This window comes from Ictalurus punctatus, chromosome 12 (assembly GCF_001660625.3).
Source record: "Ictalurus punctatus breed USDA103 chromosome 12, Coco_2.0, whole genome shotgun sequence".
In the NCBI taxonomy this organism is placed as follows: domain Eukaryota; kingdom Metazoa; phylum Chordata; class Actinopteri; order Siluriformes; family Ictaluridae; genus Ictalurus; species Ictalurus punctatus.
This window is the reverse complement of record NC_030427.2, coordinates 17,027,908-17,055,876: the sequence shown is the minus strand read 5'-3', so window position 1 is coordinate 17,055,876 and position 27,969 is coordinate 17,027,908. Positions and strand designations below refer to the sequence as shown.

Genomic DNA, 27,969 nt, shown 5'->3' with positions numbered 1-27,969 from the left:
GGACAAACACACACACACACACACACACACACACACAGGTTTAGTTTTCACACTTTTTATTTCATTGTGCATGTGGGTCACAAACAGATCAGAGTGAAGTCTTTAATCTTCAGACTCACAGAGGAGATGCAGGTGAACATGGACATGGTCAGGAAGTAGAATTATTCCAGGGAATTTAATGATCAGTGTGATTTTATAATAAACTGATCAGAGGGTTAAAAACATCCCAGTGGTTTATTAATCATCTATAAGCATGTAATAGAGAGGCTGTAATGTTTCGGTTCTCAGTGGAACAGTGCCATTAGATTAAAGTGCAATAGAATGAAGAATAAAATACCTGATTTATGTAAATAACAGTCTTATGGGAAAATAAAAGATTTAATCTAAAATGTATATATAATATATATAGTTATATCTATAGGTGTGTGTAGATTTATCTGGAGAGTATTAAATGTGTTTATTAGATAATTTCCTGTTCTGTTTTGTTTTTTGCTTGTGAATTTCAGGGCACGATGCATTGTGGGTATTCAGTATGAGGATGGAACACCTGCTTCGGTGCATTATGGGATTTCCTGAGTGTGTCCGGTTCTCAGACACGACTACACAATAGTGCACTACTACTAGTGAGCAGGTAGCATTTGGGGGGAAAGTGATGACAAACACAGAAACAGGAAACAGGTAAAAGCACAGAATACACATGTAGAGACACTCTGTATGCTAATTAAAGCCCAGGGTTCATTTGCATAATATTTGCATTAAAGCTTAATTTCACCCATTTCTGAGTTTCATATTGAACATTAAGGTTATCTTATATTAATAATGATTCTAAAATATGAAAACTGAAGTTACTTTAGAATAAAAAGTTGATTTAGGCCAAAATTACATGATAAAAGGTGAATAAAATCTTTAATAAACTCTGAATGAGCTCAAGAACTCAAACTGTCCAATCAAACAGCAGTGCTCACTGGCGATGAAGCAGTACATATGTGTGTGTGTGTGTGTGTGTGTGTGTGTACGCGTGTGTTTATTCATTTGATTTGGTGCCGTTGTAGTCGCCCTGAGAATCAGCATCGTCCTCGTTAGCGTCAGCGTCGATCATGCCCCGCCTACCAGTTGTACGCCGCCCACCACTAGTGAATGATGGAGTCTCATTACCACGCCTGCAAACACACACACACACACACACACACACACACACACACACACACACACACACATTAGACACAGGAAACTTGGGTGTGGCCACCCCCACAAAATGACTACATGTGTGTGTCTGTGTGTGTATACACCTCAGTTTGCTCTTCAGTGATGTAACCTCTCTGCTCAGTGTGTCGCTTGTCTCCGTCGCCTCCTCCAGTTCTCTCTGCAGTTTGCGGCGAGCGGCCGTAGCGCGCTGTGACTCTTCCTCCGCCTCCTCCACCTGCCGCTTCAGCTGCTTCACCCGTGAGTTCGCCTTCTCTGCCTGCACACACACACACACACACACAGTGAGTGAGAGAGTGACATAGAGAGAGAGTGAGAAAGTGATGTGGCACATCAAGTGTGTGTGTGTGTGTGTGTGTGTGTGTGTGTGTGTGTGTGTGTGTGTGTGTGTAAAACCTGGTCTTTGTACTGCTCGGCCTGCTTCCTCTCATCCTCCACCTGAATTATCAGGTCCTTCAGCTTCTTATCCTTCTGACGCATCGCTTTACCTGTCGTCTGTTTCTCCCTGACACACACACACACACACACGTGAACCCTCAATATATTACAGTGCGCGTGTGTGTCTGTGTGTGTGTGTGTGTAAAATACACACCTGTTCTCCTGCTCCAGCTGTTCCTCAAGCTGTGCCACTTTAGCCTCCAGAGCAGTAATGGAGGACTTGAACTTGGACTTCACCTGGTTCTCCATCTCCTGCAGTTTGGCCTTCAGTTCTTTGTTCTGTCTCTCCATCTGCTGACGCGCACTCTCGTTCTTCTGTGAAGTCGTTCTCTCCGTCTGCAGCTCGCTCGTCAGTTGGTCCACCTACAGCATGGAGGAAATGATGGAGATGATGGAAATGAAGATGTTGGAGATATAGGAGATGATGGAAATGTTGGAGATAATGGAGATGTTGGAGATGATGTAGATGTAGTTTCACCTGCTGGGCACTCTTTCTCAGTCTGTCGTTCATCATCTCCATGTTGCTCTGTTCCTCCTCCAGTTCCTCCTCCAGCTGAGCGATCTTGGCCTCCAAACGTCGTTTCTCATCACTCAAAGCTGACCTGCCAAGTTACCACACACACACACACACATACAGAGCATTAGCCACTAACACTAATAACGAGCTCAGTGCATATGTGTATTAACTTTGTGTGTTAGCTGCTAATGCTAACAAAACCATCAGGCCTGAGCTCAGCACAGATCTACCGATGCTAATACCACAAACTGACTGTAGCATTAGCTTTAATACAAATCACTAGCATAAGTCTCTATTACAACACGTTAGAATAAGAGGCAGTTTCCTTGGAGATGGGGGCGGAGCATGTGGAATGTGAATGTGTTTAGTATCTGAGGAGAGAAAAGTGTTGGTGCTTGTGTGCTTTTTTTTCTATTTCATCATAAATGTTTATTCATTTCTATTTTTCAGTGATTCTCACTTTCCGGATGTGTTGCTGGCGAGTTCATCAGCAAGTTCATCACGCTCGGCTTCAGCCTGCTTCTTTCCGCGTTCTGCAGCAGCCAAGTCCTAAAAATTCACACACACACACAAACACACAATGTGTAAATGACGTGTGTGTAGTAGTGTGTAGTAGTGTATAGTAGTGCAAATGATGTGTATGTAACAGTGTGCAGTGTGGACCTCCTGAAGCTGCATGAGCTCCGCCTCCAGGTTCTTGGCCTTCTTTTCGCTCTCTTTAGCGGTGGCGAGAACTTCCTCTCGGGCCGCGCGGGTGTCGTCCAGCTCCCTCTGGAAGTCCTTCATCTGAGCCTGAAACATCCAAACACACACCGTCACACACGCGATCGCAATCACATTCTGACAGGAAATGCTCATTTATAGTTTGATCCAATCACATTCTGACAGGAAGTGTAACTGGAAGTAATTCCAGTAACGAAGTACACATGGCTGTAGTGAAATCAAATCTAAATTTGTAAATTAGAAATATTCCACAAATATCCCACAAAAACACACAACTGCATACCTTCACTATAACACTTTTATACGCCACTTCTGTACAGTGAACTCTCTCTCTGGTGCTCTCTTTCTCTCTCTCTCTCTTTCTCTCTGACTCTCTCTCTCACTCTCTCTCTCTCTTTAATTCTTTCTGTCTCTCTCTCTTTCTCTTTCTGTCTCTCTCTCTCTCTTACCTGTAGTTTGCGCAGTTGTTTGATGGCCTCATCTCTATTCTTATTGGCCGTGTCTATCTGTCCTTCCAGGTCTTTTATGTCTCCCTCCATCTTCTTCTTGGACGCGGCCATGGTGGACCTCTGCTTTCGCTCGTCCTCCAGCTCCGTCTCCAGCTCGCGCACCTGCACAGGTCACATCCTCAGTCATAACATGCGTTATAACTTACTTTTAATACACATTAATTATCTTCAGTTGTAGTGGAACAGTTTGTTATAAAGGTTCTTAATATTCAGTGATCACGACAAGGAAATGATTTTGTGTTGGTGTGTTGGTCATGGACACGCCCACCTGTTTTATCAGCTGTTTCCGCTTCTCCTCTCCCTGCTCATCTCGTCCCTGCAGGTCTCGCTCGAACTGTGCTTTAAGGGCCTGCATGTTCACTTCCAGGCGTAGTTTTGCGTCCTCGGCAGCCTGCAGTTCGTCCTCCAGCTCCTCCAGCTGAGTCTTCATCTCCTCCACCTGCTGCTCCAGACCACGCTTTGATTTCTCCAGCTCATGAACCTGAGAAACCACAAACCATAACGTTCACACTATAAGCAATAAGTGCAAACCCAGAGGAGTATATTTATTACTACATTTACGGTTAATTCCCACCCCCTGCTGGTGACACAGTCTTACTACAGTAATACTCACGTTCTTGCCCACGTCGTCCTTGGAGCTGATCAGATCCTCCATCTCCGTCCGTAAGGCTTTGTTGGCTCTCTCAAGCTCCTCGCGTGCATCCTGTGCCTCTTCCAGTGCCCTTGCCAGGGACAAGGTCTTTGTCTCCTTCTCTCGTGCCTCTGCCTCCGCCCGGTCCCTCTCGTCTGCGTACTTACATGACACACTCTTCTCCTCCGCAAGCATCTGAACACATGTCAAACATTACCTGTGTGTTAGTGTGACACACACACACATACACCCCAACAGACAGACAGTGAGAAAAGGGCACCTGGTCAAACTTCTTCTGCTTCTTTTCTAGGTTGGAGACGAGCTGTCTCTGGTTGTCCAGGTCCATCAGAATGTCCTCCAGCTCCTGCTGCAGTCTGTTCTTGGTCTTCTCCAGTTTCTCGTAAGCAGCAGACTTCTCCTCTAGCTGGGTGTTTGAAGCTTCCAGGTCTTTCTGCAGACGTTTCTTACCCTCCTCCAGCAGCTCCACGTTTCCTGACACCTCGTCCAGCTTCTTCTTAAAGTCTGAAAGCTGGGACACAGAACACCACCGACAATGTGAGACACTCGCTCAGATACACACTGCTGAGTTCTCTCTCTCATCTCACTTCATCCTTCTGTTCACCTTCACCAGTGCTATGTTTTGTTTCCCTGCTACCTTCTGTGCTTGGCCCTTCTTCCTGAGTCCAAAGTGCTTTGATTTCTTAGTTACTTGTTTCTGTATATCCTCATTCTGATTTCAGTCTTGTGTCTGCATCTGTCCTCGTTACCTGTACCTGTCTGTGCCATTGGCCTATTTTAGGGAAGAGTATGATCTGAGATACTCTGGTATGATGCAGTGTGATGGTGTAGGTGATGATCTGACCTGGATGTTGAGGGTGGAGACGTGTCTCTCGACGTTCCTCTTGGCCTCAGTTTCCTCATCCAGCTGCTCCTGTAGGTTGTTCCTCTCATCCTCCATCTGACGCAGTTTAGTGGAGAACTGCAGTTTCTGACGTGTCTCTTCAGTCAACAGCTCCTACACACACACACACACACACACACACACACACACACACACACACACAAATCAGAATCTCGGAATCATTAAAACATAATGATGGAAATGGAGCCTCATCTCATCATGCCAGGGATTGTTGTGATTACAGGAATGTGTGTGTGTGTGTGTGTGTGTATGTGTGTGTATACCTGTGTGTCTTGGAGCTGAGAGCTCAGGCTGGACACATCCTTATTCAGTTTGATGTTTTTCCCCTCAGCCTCATTCAGTAGGTTGGTGACGCTGTCCAGCTCCACCTGCACGCCCACACACCTTCTTATTACAGGAACTACACACCGTAAAAGACCATTTCTCGCCCTGTACTCTGTTCAGGAGGAGGTTCTCTCGATAGGCAGCGTTTTTGCGACAAGATAAAATTTGCTTTAACAGTTCCTGTTGCTTTAGAAATTGGTCTCATTATTATCATTACAAACTGTAGTCTGGGAATCATGGGCTGGTTTATGTCTTTATAATAAACAGGTAATGAGGTAATGAGGATGTGGTGTGGAGGATGTGTTGGTGCTGTTGTGCGTTAGTGACTCACAGTGATTTTAGAAACTCGGTCTCCAAGCTCGGATTTCTGTTTCTCACTGTCATTGAAGCGGGACTGCAGATCTGCGAACTGGCTCTCCACTTTCTTCCTCTTGTTCTCCACATCCTGTTTAGCTTGAGAGAGTGAGCGAATCTCCACCGTTAGCTCTGAAGTCTCCTTCTCCAAAGCCTGCTTTGCCTTCTCCAGGTTCGTCTTCACCTGCACAATACAAAAACAACAAAAGGTAACAGGAGCAGGACATTACAATACAAAAGCAGCTGTCAGAATCCAGATGATACAGTAAGAGAACAGATCTTAAGATGTCCAAGACGACTCATGCAAGGGGAAGTGTTATAAACCGGAGTGAAATGCAGGTCTCATACCCTCTTGGATTGTTCCAGCTGTTCTGTGAGCTCTTCCACAGCCTGTGTGTGTTTCTGTCTCATTTCCTGCACCTGAGCCTCGTGGTTTCGGCTCTCCTCCTCTATCGCTTTCTTCAGCAGGTTCACTTCCTGTTCACGCTTTGCCCTGTAGGAAGTACTCATAATTATTTATGTCTGACTTATTGTATATGTACAATTTGATATCAGTACAATTGATTTATATCTGATTCGCAACACACTGTCACTATCTTTGGGCTGGGTTCAGCCCCAGTGCATTCTGGGTAAATCATATGCTGATGCACCTCCAGTTAAGCAAGCAATCAGTTTATTATTACAGAATAGTGATATAATGGTGAAGCGCTGATGATGCTGCACTAGCCTGAGCTCCTGCTGCGTGGCTGTGGTGTCCAGTGTGTCCTCCAACTCAGACTTCAGAGCCTCCAGCTCCTCCCCCAGGTCTCTCTTGCTTTTCTCTGCTTTGTTTCGGGCAGCTCGTTCTGAATCCAGGTCCTCCTGCAGGTCTGAAATGATGCCCTCCAGCTCGCGGATCTTCTTCAACGCGTTGTTCTTCTGTGCTGTCTCGTCCTCCAGCCTACAGATACATACAATTATTTTAGAACTTGAGACTTCCTCTCCTCACCTCAGTTTCTCTAATCACCATTTAATATTATACAAAGACAACATTTGGGCTCGTATAGAGCTGAGGGTAAAAGTGTGTAGTGAACCGTGTGTGTGTTATATTGCTCTGACACTGCAATCTAGGCAATAGGGAGTAAGGAACAGGGAGTAGGGAATATGGAGTAGGGACAGGAAGTAAGAAATAGGGAGTATGGAATAGGGAGTAGGGAATAGGGAGTAGGGAATAGGGAGTAGTGAACAGGAAGTAGGGAACAGGAAGTAGGGAATATGGAGTACTGACAGGAAGTAGGAAATAGAGAATAGGGAGTAGGGAATAGGGAATAGGGAGTAGGGAACAGGGAGTAGGGAATAGGGAGTAGTGAACTGGGAGTAGGGAACAGGGAGTAGGGAATATGGAGTAGGGACAGGAAGTAGGAAATAGAGAATAGGGAATAGGGAATAGGGAGTAGGGAACAGGGAGTAGGAAATAAGGAATAGGGAGTAGAGAATAGGAGTAGGGAGTAGAGAGTGAGTGTGTCACCGTGCGAGTGCAGCCTGTAGCTCCTCCTCCTTCTTAGCAAGTTGAGCCTTTAGCTCAGCGATCTGTGCCTGCAGGTCTGCAATATGCTCCTGCATGTCATTTGACTCGGCCTCCAGCTTCCTCTTCAGCTTGTCGAGCTCCTGACGCGTCTTTTCTTCTTTCTTCAAACGCACTGCAGGTCAACAGTGAACACCACAAATTACAATTAGCACTATTGATTTTTATGAGTAGTGGTATTAGTAATGGTAGGAGTAGTAATTTCACACACCTTCCAGTTCGGAGATCATGGACTCATGCTTGTTCTTGAGCTTGGTCAGGTTTTTAGATTTCTCCTCTTCTTCAGCCAGATTAGCACTGAAATCAGCAACACGCTCCTCTAACAGCTTCCTCTCCTACACACACACACACACACACGTAAGTGAAAATGTCCATATATACAGCCATACAGATGGTGGCCAAGGGGCTCAATCCAGGCAGAGTGTTAGAGCAGGATTGGGACAGCACCCAACTGTAAACACCCCACCTTCAGCAGTTTGTTGTTGTGGTCCTCCATCACCAGCAGGTCGTCTTCCATTTTCTTGATCTTTCCCTCACAGGTGACCTTCTCCAGCTGCAGCTTCTGCCGTGCATCCTCCTCCTCCTCTAGGTGTTCCTCAAGTTCCTGAATACACCACCATCAGCACCATCACCCAGATAGACTAACACACACTCCTCCTGGTCATCATCTCAACAACAACCCAACATCGCCATCAGCTCTTACACAGAACAAACTCTTCTGATTATGAGAAAAACATAAATGCTGAGATTTGTGGTAATCAGGTTCTGCTCTGGTGTTCTGCCTGTCGATGAGGATAAGTTCGTTATGATAGCACACATTTGGCTAAATCAGTTGTAGTTAATGGAAGAAATAGTTTTCGATTAGAGTGAAATGGAACATGGAGGACAGTCCCACGGGAGATCATTATGTGGTGTGACGAGTTTCTCTGCCCATCATCATGTCACTGTATCAGTGTAACGCACCTGGATCTGCTGATGCATTTTCTTCTTGTCGACCTGCAAGCTGGCGCTCCGCTCCTCCTCCTCCTCCAGCCGTGCCTCCATTTCATGAAGGATTTCCTCCAGCTCCTGCTTCTTAGCAGCTAAACGCACTCGCATCTCCTCCGCCTCGGCATAAAGTTCGGTCTCAGCTTGGAGCTGCTCCTGCAGAGTGTTCCTCTCCTCCACCAGCTAAATAAAGCATCAAGAATATAAAGAATATATAAACTACAGCATTGTAAGTACTGTACATCGTCAGACCTTAAAATGGCTGCTGTGTGTTAAAACTATCCATCCCGAACACGACAGGTGTGCCTCTGAATTTCTGACCTGTGGCTCTGTTCAACTCTTTACCTGTGTGTGCTTCAGTGTAATGTCTTTCAGCTCTGTCTCATACTTCTGTGCTGAATCTTTGGCTTTCTGAAGCTCCTCGTCTTTCAGACTTAGCTCCTCCTCCTGACGTGTCACCTGGAGTAGAGGCTTCACCTGTAACAGGTAAACCCACACATTCTTAGCTCAGGCAAACACACATACATACTGCGCATCCTACAGTAGGTGAACTCATGTCTACATTAAGCCTCAGTTTATTAAATACACATTTAGACTCTTACACACTTACACTTCGTACTCATTCCAGTGTGGCGTTTGGCTAGAAATGTTCAAATATTATGAAAATTCAAATAGCATTCAAACACTGAAATTCCTTCAGGTCTAACAAACACACACTGGTGTATCACCTTAGTGAAGAGTCTCCACCACTGCCAGTTCCTGAGCTTCAGATAAGCAGCACAGTTCCTCTGGATCACTCGCATCGCTGTGAGCTGCTGCTGACGCTTAGCAAAGGCCCTAAACACACACACACACAGAGTCAGTCTAACTCAAACCTGTGTCATAGGCACTCTGACCATGTGCGGTGTATGGGCGTGGTCCTCACTTTCTGGCAAGGAAGCCACGGGCCTGGGCCTGGAAGGCGATAATAATGACGGTGATCTTGAGGTCGCGCTCCTCCTCCAGCTGAGCCAGAACTCCGGTCCTGAAAAAGATCTTACTCTGACCGATCCGGTACAGGTTTGGGTCCAGGTCCAGGTGCTTAATCTACAACAGGAAGAAGGGTGGAGTTCAAGTGGGACAATTAGCACAGCTGCTAATTCGTTATATAATTACACTGTACAACTTATTGTGGAAGCTCTGATGATATTTTCTGCACATCCACTGTTACTACTGAACTGTCACTTTACAGTTAGTAGTGTTTACACAGTTATATTACTTTATATTTTATACTTCTATGTTTATAAAAAAAAATTTACTGAATACGTTCATTTTATTACTGTTGAATATTTCTTACTCCAAATTCGATGCTGCTGTAATGTGTGAATTTCCATCTGGGATGAATAAAGTGATATAAACCCTATCTCTCTCTCTCTCTGACCTATATTCAGTAGTCTGATCTTACAGAAGTAGTAACTCACCATCAGAATGCAGGCCTGTTTTCCGTCCATGAAGCCCTTTGGAATGGCGTTTGCTGCCAAAATCTCGTACCTGAACATCGCAATAAGAACAGTGAACTCTGGGAGCTATAGAGGTAATTATGTTAATAATTAATTAAATTAGTTATTTATACAATATTCACATACTTATAGCATTCTGATTAGCAAACGTTAACAAGTCATTAACATTAACATTGATAATAAAGTCAGACATTTTACGGTGTAGCGTAAAATCCTCACTGCCAATCCCTTTTACTGTAGACTGACTACACCGCTTTAGAACACATGTGTGTGTGTGTGTGTGTGTGTGTGTGTGTGTGTGTGTGTGTGTGTGTACCGCTGTCTGAACTCCTGGAAGACGATGCGGTTGGGGAAGCCCTGCCTGCAAATCCTGATTCCCTCCAACACACCGTTACACCTGAGCTGCTCCAAAACCAGGTGAGCATCAAGCTTACCCGCCTGTGCATTACACACACACACACACACACACACACACACACACACATACACACACACAAAGATCAGCACAATACCACTAACGGTATAATATATCTAATATGGATTAATTGCACATATCTGCACTTTATTCCACATACAGTCCATTTGCCATCTTTCGGATCCTTTATATTATATTTTTATATTTTTCCTTTTTCTATTGCTATGCAAGTAAATTCTTATTTATGTCAATTCTGTTTTTATGTCTTAAAGAGCATTTCATTGCACCTCGTAGTGTGTATGGTTGTATGTGTGACCAATAAAATTTGAATCTAAATTGCAGTGATGAAATGATGCCACTTGAATATTTGCAGTGAAATACCAGTATTAGAGTTATGACCTGATACTGATCACGGACTGATCCCACACTGTTCTGATACTGATTCCGTACTGAACCCGTACTAATTTGACCCTGAACCTTAACTGATCCCTAATCGATCCCAGATATTAATCCCAAACTCATCCTAAACTGGTGCCTTCAAGTCAGAAAAAGTCAATGTTTACTGATCCCTTACTGATTCAATCATGATGTAATACTAATCCCCCAAAAGGAGGATTAAACCCCCAAAGTGATCTGACGCTAACACTCTGCTAGGCTTCAAGTTTGTTGGACATGTGTATGTGAGATAGTCATTCTGTGGGTGTGGCATGCTGTGGGAGAGAACACACCCTTTTCTCGTGGTTGGGGATGATGCAGCGGACGAAGTTGGGCTGTGTGTTGTGAAGCGTGGTCATCAGTTTGGCGAGAGACTCTTTGTAGAGCTGGCCGACGGTACGGAACATTCCTTTCTTGGTCTTAGAGGAACTCGGCATGGAGCTGTCTGACATCTTCGCGATTGTCTCCAGTCCTACCACGCGGTCCGCTAGGGAAAGGAGGGAAGGGAGGGGCTCATTAAATGCTATAATCTACTTGCGAGTAAACCACACAGTTAGGAAAGCAATTAAGGTAGAATCAATCACCAAAATGAACAAAATGCATTTTTGAAGCTGTTGAAATTAGATTCATGGTTAAATTGAAAATCACAGCTAAATTGTTAATGGCACCAAACTAAACAATTATGCCTGTACTTTCTGTCCTGTTATGGTCACACTTTGGAGATGCAATACTGTAGATTTACAGCTGAAGACTCACCGTCCTTCCACAGATCCTGCACAAACACACTGGAGGAGTTGTTGAGCAGTGCTGTAACGTTATCGTTCAGGGGGTCCATGTTCTTTGTCAGCCATGCTACAGCGTTATAGTCCACCTGCATAACACACACACACAAACACACACACACAGTAGATGTAAAACTCAACACACGGTGTCATGGGCTTCTAGTTTGCACACAATTAAAAGAGCCATATGTGTATCCTGATCCAGCCAATCAGATGATTGCTCTACACACCCGGCCAGCGTAGTGCAGCACGGAGAACTCGGTTTTGTCCTTTAGCTGTTTGGGTTTGGCGAATTTCAAATGATTAATATGTTGATTTGTGAGCTTCTCTACGAACGACACGTCTGTGGCTTTAGGGAACCAACACTCCTCATCCAGCAGGGCCAAGATACCTGGGGGGTTTGTCTGTAAACACACACACACACACACACACACACACACACACACACACACACACAGGTTACTAAAAATTCGAACTGGTTCAACAGAGCAGTGAAACACTATGGACATTACCAGATGACCTGAATATCAGATTCTGGCTCTGATATGTTTATCAGTACACCATGAGGTCCGGTTCTGGAGCACGTAGCCCACTGAATAATCCACTGTGACTATTAGAACAGTGTTAAGAACATGTGGTCATTAGTCCTGAAATTCTCCAGGTATCTGATTGTAAAAGTGGTCTTCCACCACCATGTCCAACACATTCTAGATGACTTTCTCCCTTTTGCTTCTTAACCCATGCTCATCATAAGCATTTAGACATCATCCGTATGATGTCTTCGGTCAGTGTGTACACAGAGGACTGTCCCATGAAGATATCAAAACACTCACCGGCCTCTCGATGAGCTCAATGCAGGGCTGCAGGTCGAGGCCGAAGTCGATGAAGCTCCACTCGATGCCCTCGCGCTGATACTCCTCCTGCTCCAGGATGAACATGGTGTGGTTGAACAGCTGCTGCAGCTTCTCGTTAGTGTAATTAATACACAGCTGCTCAAACGAGTTGTCCTGGAGAGCAATTACCATCGCTATTAGTGTTAGACACACCACTTAGCAATCACTTCTGATTGATCACAATGTGGTTATAACGGTCGTTTCAAAACATTAAGAAAAAGGCTTCGGAGGATGAGCTAGAGTCTTTTCTTTATTTTGGACAGATGCTCCTCTAAAGATGTCCAAAATAAGGAAAATAAAAAGACAGTTGTTAAGATAATTACACAATGCAGTTCCTCATGACAGATTTTTTTAGTTTAATATTGTTAACTGTGATGATCAGGATATGAAAGGGACACTGTCTTTCTTCACACCTCAAAGATCTCAAAGCCGGCGATGTCCAGGATGCCGAGGAAAGATGCTCCTTGACGTTTGGTTTTATCCAGAGCTTTGTTGACACGACCAAGAATCCACCGGAAGAGACGCTCATACGTTGCCTTTGCTAAAGCTTCCACTGCGAAATCGGCCTACACACACGCACGCACAACACACACACACAGACACACACACACACACACACATAAATACGACACAGGATGTGTTTAATAGTATTTTTTCTGTACTGCTTAAGACTAGAATGAGAGAACAGTGCTCATTTCGGTGTCATGGTGTTACCTGCTCCTTGGTCTGGGCTTTCTGTACCACCTCCCGGCCGACTTTAATGCGTGGAGTCAGAATGGCACGAGTGAAATCTGTCACATTGATGCCGGACAGGTGACAGACCTTCTGTGCAGCTGTGGGAGAGACATTACTTTCATTCTTACCGTCTGCTGAGACAAATTCTTTGCCATTTTATACAAATTTCCAGCCTTTGTTTTTATTTTACAAATCTAATGAAGTGTAACTGAAGCGTGTCAGTGTGAACACTGACCGGTGTTGTCGGGCATGGTGGCCTGCTCCTGGTTCCTCTCTTTTTTAAACTCAATGTTGCCAAGCTGCAGCACTGTTGACACCACCTTCAGGATTCCTGATGAGTAAACACATCACACTCTCATTTACACTCAGCTGTTAGAATGTGTATTTATCTCTCCTGTAGTATCACTCCAGGATATGTCTTTAGATTTTACAGCATGGAACTCCTCAGTCAATCTTCTCTTCATCTCGTTCTTGAAGGAAACCCTTTCCCATGCTTGTGCTACCATTGCCTTTGTGTCACTTTAGTGAGTGTGTGTTGTTACCTATCCTCTCCTCATCAGTTAAGCCCATGATGTTCATTGCCTCCATTGTTTCCTCATACATCTCATCGTCCTCGGACCCCGGGATCTGGACGTGTCCCGCTACCAGGAACCGGTAGTTATTGAAGCTCTCCAACAGGAGTTCCTCTGAGGGGAAGATGGGAAGGACAACATGATGGAGAGCAAGACGAAGGAGAACACTATCACTGTTTGTACTGCCAGGATGATAATGAATATGCCCATTTTCCACCCTATATACACCCACAATCCATTCTGGACACGCCCCCTCCCCTACTCTGAATACACCCACACTACTGTATTCTAGACACGTCCGCTCTCCACACTGAATACGCCCACACTCCATTCTGAACACACCCACTCTCCACCCTGAACATGCCCAGACTCCATCATGGACACGCCCACTCTCCACCCTGACCACACCTACACTCTAACACAGGCAGATCCCAACTGGTGTGTCTCTTTTTAAAACACTTCAGTGTGCTACAGTCAGAAGTAGTTCCAGAATCTAAACCAGTTTAGTTGCAACCCAACGCACTCTTCAGAAAATCAGAGGTCCAAGCATTCCTTCTGTGATGTAGTATTTCCCCTGCCACTGTTATTCTCATGACACTAAGACCATCTTTTCCTTCCTACTGTCGGATAACCAGATTCCTGCTAAGATCTTGCAGAAATCTGAGTATGGATGGCAGATTAATACCTAAAGATGAATCACTGCAAGACTAGGCTGCTGTAAATTCCTGGAAATGCCCATGCCTTGGAGAGCTGAACGACCTGGACACCCCATCCTACCATCCCCAAATAACCCTGCTACCACCCCCCAACCCCAAAATACCCCCCCTTCCCCCGCCCCACCACCACCATCACAACTAATGGTAATGGCTCTGCAGTGGTGCTCCATCTTGCACTGCACCCATCACTCCGGTTAAGAGCTTCGGCCAAATGCCCTAAACGTAAAAACATATGTTCATACCACGCAGTTTCTCCTTGGCTCCTGCCACCATGTAGTAGAAGATGTGGAAAGCTCGTTCCGTTTTCGCCTGCCGGATACAGCGTGACTTTTCCAGCAGGTCTGAGAGCTGGGTTCAGGAAACACACAGTTAGTGTTTTGGGGTGTTTTTAGTTAGGGATTGGGTTTTTAAAGCCTGGCCTTTAGAACTGTTCCCCATTACTGTATTCCTGCTACAGGGTTGAGAGTCACAGTTAAGGCTATTCCTGCGTTTAGAGTTATGGTTATGGTTTAAGGATTTAGAATTTGGTCATTTTGATAAGAATTATGCCTTAAGGTTGATGGTAATATTTATGTTTGCAATTTAACAGTTACTATTTATAGTTTTGGTTGATTAGTGTTGGGATCTTTAGTGTTTTGATAAATTGATAACATATTGTGTGTGTGTGTGTGTGTGTGTGTGTGTGTGTGTGTGTGTGTGTGTGTGTGTGTGTTTGAGTGTATAAGGATACAGGTTTCGATGTTCGCCCCGACGATGTAGCCTGTTACGTCAAAGTTAATCCGGATGAATTTACCCTGTGGGAAAAGCAAACAAATAAATAAATAAATGACAGGATGTTGAATGATGTCATGGAGTTTTACTTCCTGTCTGCTGAAGAAAGTGAATACTGTTTAGGCAGAAACTCACGAATCGTGATGAGTTGTCGTTCTTGATGGTCTTAGCATTACCGAACGCCTCCAGAATAGGATTGGCCTGCAGAAGCTGCTTCTCCAGCTCCCCCTACAAGCAGGAAGGAGAACACCAGGGCAAAAATACACCCATTATATCACACACACAAACACTAACATTTTTGGATCCATTCTGCATGTTTACAGCAGGAATTTCCTGTTAGTCTCAACATTCTGTAAACTTTCACAATCAGACGGAGAATTAACCCTGTTTTCGACTTCACATCCTGTCAGAACTATGGACTGTCCACATGGAGATTCACTCAAGGTGCTTTTCCTTAAATCTTCTTAAATTTCTTGAACTCACTAATTGACCATTTCTATAGCAGCACTCACAGTTCCAAACACAGATGGCTATCAAATTCATTTCAGTTTTATTTGTATTGCACTTTGTCACAAAGCAGCTTTACAGAAATATAAATTTTAAACACATAAATTGATCCTTAATGAGCAAAAGTCCCTAATAGTTAGCAGTTAATGAATCATGCATTTGAGCTGGTTAACCTCTTGGCAAACTGATAGTAGCGTCTCTAAACCAAGTCACTTTAGATCAAATATGATTTGTTTTGACTTCACACTATAACTAATCATCAAACCGATACGACTTTACAGAAATTGCTTCAGTTTTACTGTTCTGACGCTGAGCTTCACCTTGCTCCTGCTCTACACACGTATTAAGTGCATACTTGAAAGGGGAAGTGGAAAAGAGAGACCTGAAAACTTTACTTTACATAACTGACCTGATTCCTGTCTGAGACTTATCTTGACATCAGAGAGAAAAAAGAAAAGAGTGATGTGTACCCAAGAGAGGAGAGAGCGCCGGAGGGGCGGAGGTCAGCAGAAATTTCAGATGCTAACACACACAGATATAAAGACAGACAGGGAGCAGGAGGGAGAGGAGATAAGGGAAAGATGAGAGAGAGAGAGAGAGAGAGAGAGAGTTCTGAATACCATAAACACTGGTAAAACAAATGACAACTACTGTGACTACACACACCCTCTACCAAACACACACACACATACACACACACACACACACACACACACACACACACACACACAGAGCATCTCCTATGTGAGTGTGTTCTGTATGTGTTGTCTTCTTCACACTCATGTAGCACCATAAAGCATTATAAACGACTGTGACATATGAGTTTAACAGAGGGTGTTTAACTACCTGTGTGTGATTAATATGTGTGACAGGAAATGACAACATCCAATCCAAAACGAAGTACACTCTCATGCTCACAAACCGGGTGACACTGTTTCAGTGCCAGTGTGTCGCTGACAGTGAAAGAGTTTAATCAATCTCAGATGGGGGAAATACATCTGTCCATCAAACCTCTTATTTATTATTTTTTTAATATATACAAATGTTAAATTTCTAGAAAATGTACATTACAATTTGTAGCTGAGGATAAAATCAGCAGTTTGTATTGTTTGCGTCCCTCCATGTAAGACTTTCTCACACTCGTCACGCTGTGAGTCGCGTCCAGGGGCTGGATATAAGGTGGACAACATGGAGCTGATGATTCTCATGAAGCTGTTGTGAAGCCAGTTGGTGAAACCTGTTCACAGCTGTCCTGCTCTTCTCATTTACACTCATTTAATCCTGTTAGCTTTCAGGTGAAGTGCAACATTTAAAACACAGTCCTTCATAGTGCAGCGCTCTCTGACTAATCCTCGTACCGACTCCTAAGACTAATGAGTTTTTTCTCCTTCACATTAATCTCACTTCAGTCATGACTGCTCTATCAGTGTCATTATTACTGACCACATATACATTAAAAACAGAGCTCCAATATAATATCATATAATATAATATAACATAATATACTGCTAGAATAACATCCAGAGGAGGACGTTTCCCCCCGATGTAGTCCACACACATCATTTTAACACACTGATGGTTCTTCCATGACCTTTATTATATATAAGTGCTTGTTGTAGGGGGCGTGGCCACGCTTGAACATTAGCAGGTCTCTTCTCTGACATGTCCTTTTACACCTCATCTACAAGTTTACTATTGCGCTGTGTTTTAAATGTTTGGATTTGGAGAAGAGAGAAAAGAGTAATCAGTCCCGCAGAATCAGAAATGAACGCAAAATCAAGTAAACTCTGCAACATTTGAAGGAGTTTGCGATTTTTCAAAATGACCACAGATTTCCGCATCATGTGAATTCACGACGCGCGTTCAGCCAAAGCCCTCTTCCATTCACGTGCGTCGAACATGAGTACAACTAAAAGGTCTCATTTACCAACAAACATCACTTCAAAAGAGCATGCAAAACTATTTTGCGCAATTCAAGTAGGTTTCCGGAAAAAAAAAAGCACAAAAATTTCCGCAAGCCGCATCGCAAATTTTGAAAAAAGCTGCAGCAAAATCAAGCGATTCTGGCTACAACAATAACCAAAGAAAAAAAACTCCACGAAATCCTGTACGGACTGAGAATAGAGTGAGCGCTTCCTGGAGCGTCTTTTTACTGAAGAAAAAAAAATGAAAAAACGTCAATATTACTGACATGACAGGTTCGGTGTGAAATCCCAGAGATACTCTGGGAATAATTACAGTACACACCGCCACATGGAAAACTAATCCCATCTGAATAAGGGTTTAGCCGTAAGGAGTTTTTCTGCTGAGTCAGCTTTCAGCAAGTCTGTGTTGTGATAATTTACATAAACCATGAAATAAAATAGAATTATTGGGGTAGTATGTCCATCTTTTGCGCTCCATATTTTTTAAGGCCACGCCCACCACCCCTTGAGCAATGAGAGTTAAAAACTCTACTGCAGACACTAGGGGGCGTCAGAATCGATTTAGCTTCTGCTTTCAGCTGCTGTCATGTTGTCCACCGTATACACAGTCAATAGTCAGGGCATGCAGGTTTCCTAATGTAACACACACACACACACACACACACACCAACACCAACACCCACACCACATAAAGGAACTTCAGCATTCACTTTACTCACATAGGCCAACTGCTGTCCTGCATGCTGCTATTTGGGGGAAATCGATTAGACAAACGTTAAACTAAAGACTGTCTCCATTAAAGCGACAACGCAACCAAGCAGCGGTTAATGAGGACAGAATGGAAGCTAATGTTCCAGTTAGCATCACATAATCACCTCACATCATGCTAACTCGCAACATTACCGTTCACTCTCCATTAACCACATTAACATTAGCTTAGCTGAGTTGTCTGTTTAATAATCCTGCATGAGTAGATTTACACAATCACACACACACAAAGCAAACATGACTCATCTTTCAGACCTGAGTAAAGACAGATTGGTATGTCATTGAGCTAAAAACCATCAAATAACTTCAGTAGAAGCATTAATATATATAAATATTGACCCTTTAAATATATATTAGACATATTTATATATATTTAGAGCTCTAATCTGTTATTCATACATGTAATACAATATAATATTGTGTGTGTGTGTGTGTGTGTGTGTGTGTGTGTGTATGTGTGTGATACGTACAGCGCTTGTGTCTTTCTTGCCTTTATGTGAAGACGCCACAACAGCCAAATACTGAATCACCTTCTTAGTGTTCTCAGTTTTACCTGCACCAGATTCACCTCTGTTACACACACACACACACACACACACACACACACACACACACACACACACACACACATAAACACACACACACACACAAACAGCAAGACTATAATTAGCATCAGTACAGAGGGCAAATTTCCTCCTTGTTCCCTCTGGAACATTTATAAACACACTTCCTGTCATGTCATCACACAGTCTTTAGCACAAAAAAAACTTTCATTAATGGATTCAATGCTTTACTGAGAGCTGGAGTTTTATCTGAACAAATATGGCAGAGTTTAGTTCTTCAGTATTGGCTTCCTGTAATTATTGAGCCGTGTGTGTGTGTGTGTGTTTTGGTGCACTCACGTGCAAAGAATAGACTGGTCCTCTCGATCTGTAGAGAAACACATAAGCGGTCATTAGGCTTTCGGGTGAAGATGAGCACGGCTGTGTGCTGAGTGTATCAGTGTAGTGTGCTGCTCTGTATCAAACCCTGCTGTAAACATACACTCAGAGTGAAGCTGGGCAGACATCTACACACACACACACACACACACTGCCTGTTCACTGCTTTCTTCCTAATTAGGGCACAGAAACTGAATCTGAACACACAGTACCAAGGTCTCAGACACACACACACACACACGCACGCACACACACACACACACACACACACACACACACACACACACACACACACACACACACACAAACAGACAGTGTGGACTTCAGTGAAACAGTTCTTCAAAAAAAAGACTTCAGTTTAAAACAACACTACAGAATGTGCCACTCCCTGAATCCCTACATCCTGCAGTGCATTATGGGTGTTCTGTGTCCACTTCACTACTGCTGTGTCCCAATTCACCTACTATCATCTCTTACATACACACACAAAAAAACACACATGCATATGCACTTCAAACACACACGCATACACATTTCAAACACACACACACACACACACATACACACGTCACACACACACGTGCGTGCGCATGCACACACACACACCCTTCACAGTTACACACTTCACACACGCGCACACACATCACACACACACTTCACACACACACACACACGCACACACACACGCACACACACACACTTCACACACGCCTCAGCTGTGAGTTTCTCGAACACACACCAACATCCAGCACTAAACTCAGAGCCCTATAACAGACATAAACTAATATTGTACAATAAACAGTATAAATACTTTACTGTACACTAAACACAGTAAAGACTTTACTGTACACTAAACACTGTAAAGACTTTACTGTACACTAAACACTGTAAAGACTTTACTGTACACTAAACACTGTAAAGACTTTACTGTACACTAAACAGTGTAAATACTTTACTGTACACTAAACAGTGTAAAGACTTTACTGTACACTAAACACTGTAAAGACTTTACTGTACACTAAACAGTGTAAATACTTTACTGTACACTAAACAGTGTAAATACTTTACTGTACACTAAACACTGTAAAGACTTTACTGTACACTAAACATAATACACTGTATAACACTGAGCCTAATCATCTCAAACTAATGACTGAACACGAGTGCACTAACACTAACAGTTATCAATATCATAGTGTTCTTTAATTACACAGAAAATTTAACTTAAGACTCTTAGTGAAGAGAACGCGTGTGTGTGTGTGTTACCCTGCATCATGTTCCTGTAGGCATTGTCAGTGATGGAGTAGATGTGTGGAGGAACCTCATGACGTTTCTTGCCCTTGTACATGTCGATGATCTTCTCTGAGTAAATCGGCAGCATTTTATAAGGATTCACCACGACACAGAAGAGACCAGAGTACGTCTACACACACACAAACACACACACACAGAATTTATAACTTATAACTCATTGATGGCTTATCATGTAACGTGTTGATGCACTGAGGTGTGTGTGTGTGTGTGTGTGTGTATTGGAGATGTGTTGTAGAGTAACTTGTCGTGTATTTACATAGATGAGGCCGGAGAAGTATCTCTCGCGCAGGTTGTGGAGAACAGAAGCTTCATTGAGGCAGGTGAGCTCGGCCATATCCTCCACCTTACTGAACTTGGGCGGGTTCATCTTCTGGACGTCATCCTTGTTGACGGTGATCTTCTTGCCATTGTCCATCAGCTCCACCAGCACCTCATCGCCCTTCTCCTCCTTCACACTGGCCGCCTCGAAGCCGTGTTTCTCCGAAGGAACCCACACCAGCTTCTTGGCAGCCCAGTCGGCCTGTGCCAACGGGCTGTTGAAGTAGTCTTTATCTGCAAAGAGGAACTTCTCATCCTCGCTCAGGGTCTTCTTACTCATCCTGCCGTCGGGTCGGGACAGCTGCAGAGACCAATCATTATAACACACACGTCAGTACCGCGTATATATTATATCATACACATACACACACAGTCTTTATTTCTGTTGAGTGTGGTAGGTGCTAGCACTATGTGACCACAAGTATGTGCACCCCTGAAGTTCTCCTCCAAACTGTTACCACAAAGTTAGAAGCACAAATTTTTGTGTAGAATGTCTCTATATGCTGTAGCATTACAATTTCCCTTCACTGGAACTAAGAGGTCCAAACCTGTTCCAGCATGACACAAAGTGCACAAAGCGAGCTCCATGAAGACTGTGTGTGTGAGACACCATGTGTTCAGAATAGAAGAAGGTGGAGGAACTCGAGTATCCTACACAGAGCCCTGACCTCAACCCCACTGAACATTTTGAGATGAACTGGAACACCGACTGCACCCCAGACCTCTCATCCCAACATCAGTTCATTTACATTGTATTTGTATAGCGCTTTAAACAATGGACATTTTCACAAAGCAATTTTACAGAAATCTGATTATAAATTGGTCTGGTTGAGAGGAACCAGACGCAAGAGGGAACCCATCCTCGTCTGGGTGACACCGGATAGTACGATTATAAATAAATCCCTTCCATAAATGTGTACTATGGAGTCATAAAGTGCAGGTGTGTTAACAGGAACTTATGAGTTTATGACCAACGTATGAGTTTTAGTATCAGAGTAATTTCTGAATTCATTATAGTTTTAACTGAAAGTCTGTTGTACTGAACTGAAGTTATTAACTGTTTAATGATTTTAACTTTTAACTGCAGTCCTAAAGCTGTCCAAGGAAGAACATCCACAGCCATCTTTATGGTTTCTATGTGGAGCCATCCACAGTAATCTCATGCTGATCTTCAGGCTGTTTATGTTGGAGGCCATTCTCATCAGCAGCGAGGGATTTTCAGGTGATGAGAACTCCAACCAGGGAAATAGGGCATCAGGATGGATCAGGCAGGTCCAGTGAGTAGGTGTCAAGGTCACTGGTATCTCTGGAGTAGAATAAGTAGCTCGACAGAGAGAGAGAGAGAGAGAGAGAGAGAGAGAGAGAGAGAAATCCTGACCTCACTAATGCTCTTGTAGCTGAATGAATGCAAATCCCCACAGTCACGCCCCAAAACCTAATGGAAAGCCTTTTAAGCCCCGCGCGTAATCGAGTAGAGTGTCATATCGTGTAGCTCAAATCACACATGTCTTCAGATGGTTTGTGTGATCCAGATATTCTCATGATACAGATGCTCAGATAAAAATCTCATGTGTGAGAAAATCCCTGAGTGCTAAGGGGAAGGGGTTAACGCTAGCTTTAGCATGCACTCTCCTGTGGGAATCTGAGCCGCAGGGTTTGATGGGAGATTAATTTAACTCATACACAGCGGCGCTGCTTTAAACTTCCAGAGATGCCATTGCCCACTGCACAATTCCCACAATTCCCAGCGGAGCACGAGTTTAGTTCTGAGAACTGCAACTGGGAAACAAGACGGCCGCACCAAACGCACACTTCCCCTCAACCCTACACCCTAAACCCTACATGCTACACACACACACACACACACACACACACAAACACACACAAACACTATAGAAGGCAGCCATGTTGAATAAAACACACCATCAGAGTGGAGTGTGTATGTTGAGGCCATGTTTCCCCCAAGTGTGTAGTGGAGCTGGGGTTCAGTCGCGTGCTGTGATGCCCTTATAAGGCCGAGTGAGCATGGAGTTAAACATCCGAGCGAATGAACGAGCAAACACGCTCCTTATAGGGAAGAGTTATTCACCATGAACACACACACAGCATTTATCCTGAAATGATAACACAGGAACAGCAGATGGGTGGAGGAGTCACACACACACACACACACACACACACACTGAGGAGACTGTATGTTAGGACATGATACTGTGTGTGTGTGTGTGTGTGTGTGGGGGGGGGGGGGGGGGGGGGGGGTTCAAACAGCTTCCATTTATTAAACTTCAGAATACTGAACCATTTAAAACACACACACACACACACACACACACACACACACACACACACACACACACACACACACAGACAGACACGGTGGGAAAATCATCCTGAATGTCAGTTAATTGATGTTTAATCATTTGATCAGTTATTGTAACGTTAAACTGTAAATAATTCTATTACAAACTCCATCCATCCATCCATCTTCTATACCACTTAATCCTTTTTCAGGGTCACGGGTAAACCTGGAGCCTATCCCTCTATTACAAACTCAATTATGTTTTTTTTGTACTCACTGTGATTATAAACAGAAAATGTTTAACATATTTGTGGTAAAAAAAAAAAACAAACAAACAAGAAGAACATTGAAACACACTTAAATAAATCTAAAAACTCCTGAAGTGTTCACTACTAGTTTAGTTTAGTGTTCGTTAGCGTAGCTCTCAGTAACGCTCAGAAAATCTCCTTTTATAAGCTTGATGTATGGATCAGAACGTCAACCTGCTACACGAGGAACCTGACGAGAACCTGACACTAAAGAACCCCAACTCCTGTTAGGGAGAGCTCAGTGAATATTAAACTCCAGATAACTGAGCGGAGATTTCAGGAAAACAGCTGATTTTCTCACTGAGAGACGTTTCGACTCTAAACATGCAAACTGAGTGTTTATGGAGATAAAAGGGCGGGGTTTCCTGCATCCTCCCGTCATTTTAAACCAGCTTCGCTTCAGATCCTTCACAGTGACCCGGTTGAGTTTTTCTGGTGAAGAATCTGAACGCTCTGAGCCTCTTTGGCCCGGCGCCTAGAAACTCGTGACCTTTCCATGGAGTTGTTTGACCCCCCGGTCCTGTGAAAACTTCTATCCGTCTATCCTCTCCCCCTTTTGTCCCCTTTTTCGACGCAAATCTCTTTTGTTCAGCCACTGAGTGAGCTGTGTATTTTACAGTTTTATCTATATGACTAGATTCAACATGCTAACTCTGCTAGTGTCTAATGCTCCCCACTTTAGCGTGATGTTTATCTTCCTGTGCAGGCTGTAAAACTGTAAAACAGGCTGTAAAATAGCACAGTCACAGAGCTAGTTTCTGATTTCAGGTCAGTTCTCAGAGTGTGTTAGATTCACTGGTGGGATTAGTGTTAGCTCAGACACCACGAGGTAGAACATCAACTCTGATAATCCTCAGGTGGTGAAGGTTAGCCTCCTAAAGTCCAGCTTTCATCCCTTTACACTCATAAGACGCACTGAGACGGAGCAGTCTGTTACGAGCTCTTTTCTTTTAAATGATAATGAGTCTTTATTGGTCACATATACATTACAGCACAGTGAAATTCTTTTCTTCGCATATCCCGAGCGGCTGTGGTTCAGGTGCTAGAGCGCGTTGTCCACTAATCGTAGGGTTGGCGGTTCAATTCCCGCCCCACATGACTCCACATGCCCAAGTGTCCTTGGGCAAGACATTGAACCCCAAGTTGCTCCTGATGGCAAGTTAGCACCTTGCATGGCAGCTCTGCTACCATTGGTGTGTGAGTGTGTGTGTATATGAATGGGTGAATGAGACACAGTGTAAAGCACTTTGGATAAAAGTGCTATATACGTGCAGACCATTTACCATCCCAGCAAGGATACAGCGTCCCTGGAGCAGAGAGGGTTCAGGTCCTTGCTCAAGGGCCCAACAGTGGCAGCCTGGCAGTGCTGGGGCTTAAACCCCCGACCTTCCGATCAGTAACCCAGAGCCTCAACCACCACTGCCATCATACAGTGGATAATTTCTTCAGCTCGGAGCTGGAAGATGGGAAACTTTTTCATGAAGCGCATTACTCCCTAACTTTAGAAATAAAAAGAATCAAATGTCAAACAAAAAACGTCCAGTTGGAGACAGGCAGCGCAGCGAGGACTTGAACTCACAGCCTCCTGATCATTTAGAACCTTCACCGCTAAGCTAAAAAACAAAACGAATCACTTATTCATTTACAAATTGCACTTGTTTATAATCCTGATCATTTTAACCCTGAGAATATTAAATCTCTTTAAATATTCTAGGTTTCATATTAATAATGAACATTAACAACAACAGTATGAACACCTGGTAAATTTAAAGCAAAGTGGTGATTAGTGTCTCACAGCTAGAACACGGCAGACGGCAGATCTCTGTCCTGTGTGTGTTATTAAATATGAGAGTCTGAAACAGCTACCGTTGAGGTAAAACGGTGTGTTTTATGAAACTGAATCAAATTAGTGGAAGCTAATGTAACTATGCTAACCCAGGCAGGTATCACCGCACTAAGCACCAGGCAATTGTTTATTTTCTACTGATAGACTGAACACGGAGCTGCGATTTCAGCAATAAGCGACATTTAAACGCAGATATTCTCTATTCTACACAAATTAGGTGTGACTCTGTAAAGAAGTGACAAATCCGACAAACGATGGTCTCGAGTGACTGCTCAGACCGGTCCTATGGAGTGTGAGGTCCAGGTTTCTTCAGAATTCTATCTACAGTTCGTTCAGGTTTACTGAACACATTACACATCAATCACACACACGAGCGTCACATGGTTACTGCATTATTTAATCTGTGTTTAACTCGTTAGCTTTAGACGCGATATTGAGTGACTACAGTTTCTCATCAGAACAAAAAGGTCATGCTCACATGAGAAAAACTACTAGAGACATGTTAGAGTAACATTAGAGGCTCAATGATGAAAATCAGTTCACTATACACTGATTCAATATTTAATCAATTAATCAGATTTTTCCCTTCAGTCTTTTAGTCTGTGGTTGTATTTTATTATATTAAAGTCATGTGGGACGTCAGGTGTTACAGACAGAAACATGTCCAGACAGACAGGTGTACAGACTGACACATGTACAGACAGACAGACAGACAGGTGTACAGACAGACAGGTGTACAAACAGACAGGTGTACAAACAGACAGGTGTACAAACAGGCACATGTACAGACAGACAGGTGTACAGACAGACACACAGGTGTACAGACAGACACACAGGTGTACAGACAGACACACAGGTGTACAGACAGACAGTGGATGGACAGGTAGACAGGTGTACAGGCAGACAAGTGTACAGACAGACAGACAGGTATACGGACAGACACGTACAGACAGACGGGTGGACAGACAGGCGTACAGACAGACAGACAGGTGTACAGAGAGACAGATGTACAGACAGACAGGTGTACAGACAGACACATGTACAAACAGACAGGTGTACAGACAGACATATGCAAACAGACAGGTGTACAGACAGACATACATATGTACAAACAGACATATGTACAGACAGACACATGTACAGACAGACAGGTGGACAAACAGACAGGTGTACAGACAGACCCATGTGCAAACAGACAGGTGTACAGACAGACAAATGTACAGATAGACAGTAGACAGGTGAAGAGCACAAATTGACAGGTGATGTCCCTCCAAAGCCAGATTCAATTATTACATGAATAATCCTGCAGTGTGAAGTGTACAGTCACGTCACACACACCACTGTGTGGCCTGTGTGTGTGTGACTACAGTGAAATGTCTGAGAACTGAAGTGTAAAAGTTATTTTACTTCCTGCTTTCTTTTCACTTCTGTTTCTCAGCATTTTGAAGGTGAAGTAAATCAACACTGAGTTAATCTTAAACCTGCAGGAACTTTACAGCTGATTTTCTGACTGAATCAGAGTCTCTACTGAAGCAGAAACGTCCGGTTTGTTAGAAACCTGTGCTGCAGCGCATGACTTTGTGTGTGTGCGCGCGTGTGTGTTTGCGTGTGTGTGTGTGTGCTGTTTACCACATCACTCAACAGAAAGCAGCATTGTATGACCATATTAGGAGAACAGGAAACTCTTTGGTTAGTTATGCTCGATCATTTCATGTCACAATGAACAGAGTTTCCTCCACCATTTCCCCAAAAACCCTTCACTTTAACAGTTTTATTCTCCACTTCTGTACAGTGAACTCTCTCTCTCTCTCTCTCTCTCTCTCACACACACACAAACACACACACACAGTGCAGCATTATCATATATTAATTATTAAGGTTTTAAAATGAACATGCAAAGAAACAACAATAACTAACTCTAAAACAGAAAACTGCAACAGATCACACATTCACTCTTCACTAAAAGCATCTTAAACCCAAACTCACACAAAAGCCTGTGATGTAGCAGCACATTACTGACATTATCTCTCTCTCTTGCACACACACACACACACACACACACACACACACACACACACACTACACTACACACCTACACACACACAACTTAGAAACACGCTGTAGACACACATTCTACTGCACAATACTCCACCATTACAGTTATAACAGGAAGTGCACACTGGTTTTAGTGTAAAATGTGTTAATAAATGTACTTACAGGTGTTGGATGTGTTAATAAACGTACTTACAGGTGTTGGATGAAGATGCTCAGTGGTGGAGGAGCTTCACACAGCTGTAATTTGGAGACTCTGAGTGAGACACTCCGACAGAGAGCAGTCCAAATTACAGCAAATATCAATGTGCACTTCATTTAAACTAACAGGGAGGAGGGGCTAAGAGCAAAGAGGGCAGGGTTAAAGCATAAACACTCATGATTATGCAGAAGTGGGCAGGGGGAAGTGAGGAGCAGGAGGTCACTATTAACTTCATTATTCCACTGAGAGAGGCACTGTTAAATACCCCACAACAATTCCTCACCACTAATATCCCCAAACTAATAACCAATTAAACCCCACCACTAGTTCCCATAAACTTATACCCCCAAACTAATACCCCACCACTAATTCCTCACCACTAATATCCCCAAACTAATACCCCACCACTAATTCCTCACTACTAATACCCCACAACTAATCACCAATTAAACCCCACCACTAATTCCCATAAACTTATACCCCCAAACTAATACCCCAC

At 43.5% G+C, this 27,969-nt stretch overlaps 1 protein-coding gene across 4 annotated transcripts; it reads right to left on the bottom strand.

Annotated features, from left to right (window-relative positions):
- Positions 1–39: 39 nt before the first annotated feature.
- On the bottom strand, positions 40–27,587 carry myh11a (myosin, heavy chain 11a, smooth muscle). Of its 4 annotated transcripts, none has more exons than XM_017481009.3 (42): positions 27,465–27,587; positions 20,702–21,064; positions 20,398–20,554; positions 19,093–19,120; positions 18,661–18,760; positions 18,142–18,168; positions 15,126–15,218; positions 14,950–15,013; positions 14,462–14,560; positions 13,474–13,617; positions 13,167–13,262; positions 12,911–13,029; positions 12,610–12,762; positions 12,137–12,310; positions 11,534–11,707; positions 11,278–11,392; positions 10,815–11,008; positions 9,988–10,109; positions 9,633–9,702; positions 9,098–9,258; positions 8,901–9,009; positions 8,518–8,649; positions 8,149–8,355; positions 7,652–7,789; positions 7,397–7,520; positions 7,129–7,300; positions 6,349–6,561; positions 5,970–6,114; positions 5,599–5,805; positions 5,207–5,311; positions 4,884–5,036; positions 4,302–4,550; positions 4,004–4,216; positions 3,659–3,871; positions 3,331–3,492; positions 2,822–2,950; positions 2,619–2,707; positions 2,120–2,243; positions 1,796–2,004; positions 1,600–1,708; positions 1,290–1,462; positions 40–1,160 (listed from the first exon to the last, which is right to left on the bottom strand). In XM_017481009.3, the coding sequence occupies exons 2-42, from the start codon at positions 21,041–21,043 to the stop codon at positions 1,025–1,027; spliced, it is 5,943 nt and encodes a 1,980-aa protein (XP_017336498.1). In that variant the 5' UTR covers positions 21,044–21,064; positions 27,465–27,587; the 3' UTR covers positions 40–1,024. The 4 variants fall into 4 exon arrangements, with proteins under 4 accessions (XP_017336498.1, XP_017336499.1, XP_053540261.1 ...); XM_017481010.3 differs by having other exon boundaries at positions 18,142–18,165; XM_053684286.1 differs by lacking the exon at positions 27,465–27,587 and adding an exon at positions 27,434–27,439.
- Positions 27,588–27,969: the final 382 nt, after the last annotated feature.

What these genes read in the sequence shown, in the direction of transcription:
- myh11a (XM_017481009.3), bottom strand. Translation starts at nt 21,043, where the DNA reads ATGAGTAAGAAGACCCTGAGCGAGGATGAGAAGTTCCTCTTTGCAGAT. An exon ending in AGCTGGAACAATCCAAGAGG is followed by an intron (nt 5,806 to 5,969) that starts GTATGAGACCTG and finishes TGTATTGTGCAG; the next exon opens with GTGAAGACGAACCTGGAGAA. An exon ending in GCCAGCAACACATCCGGAAA is followed by an intron (nt 2,244 to 2,618) that starts GTGAGAATCACT and finishes GTAACTTGGCAG; the next exon opens with GTCAGCTTTGAGTGATGAGA.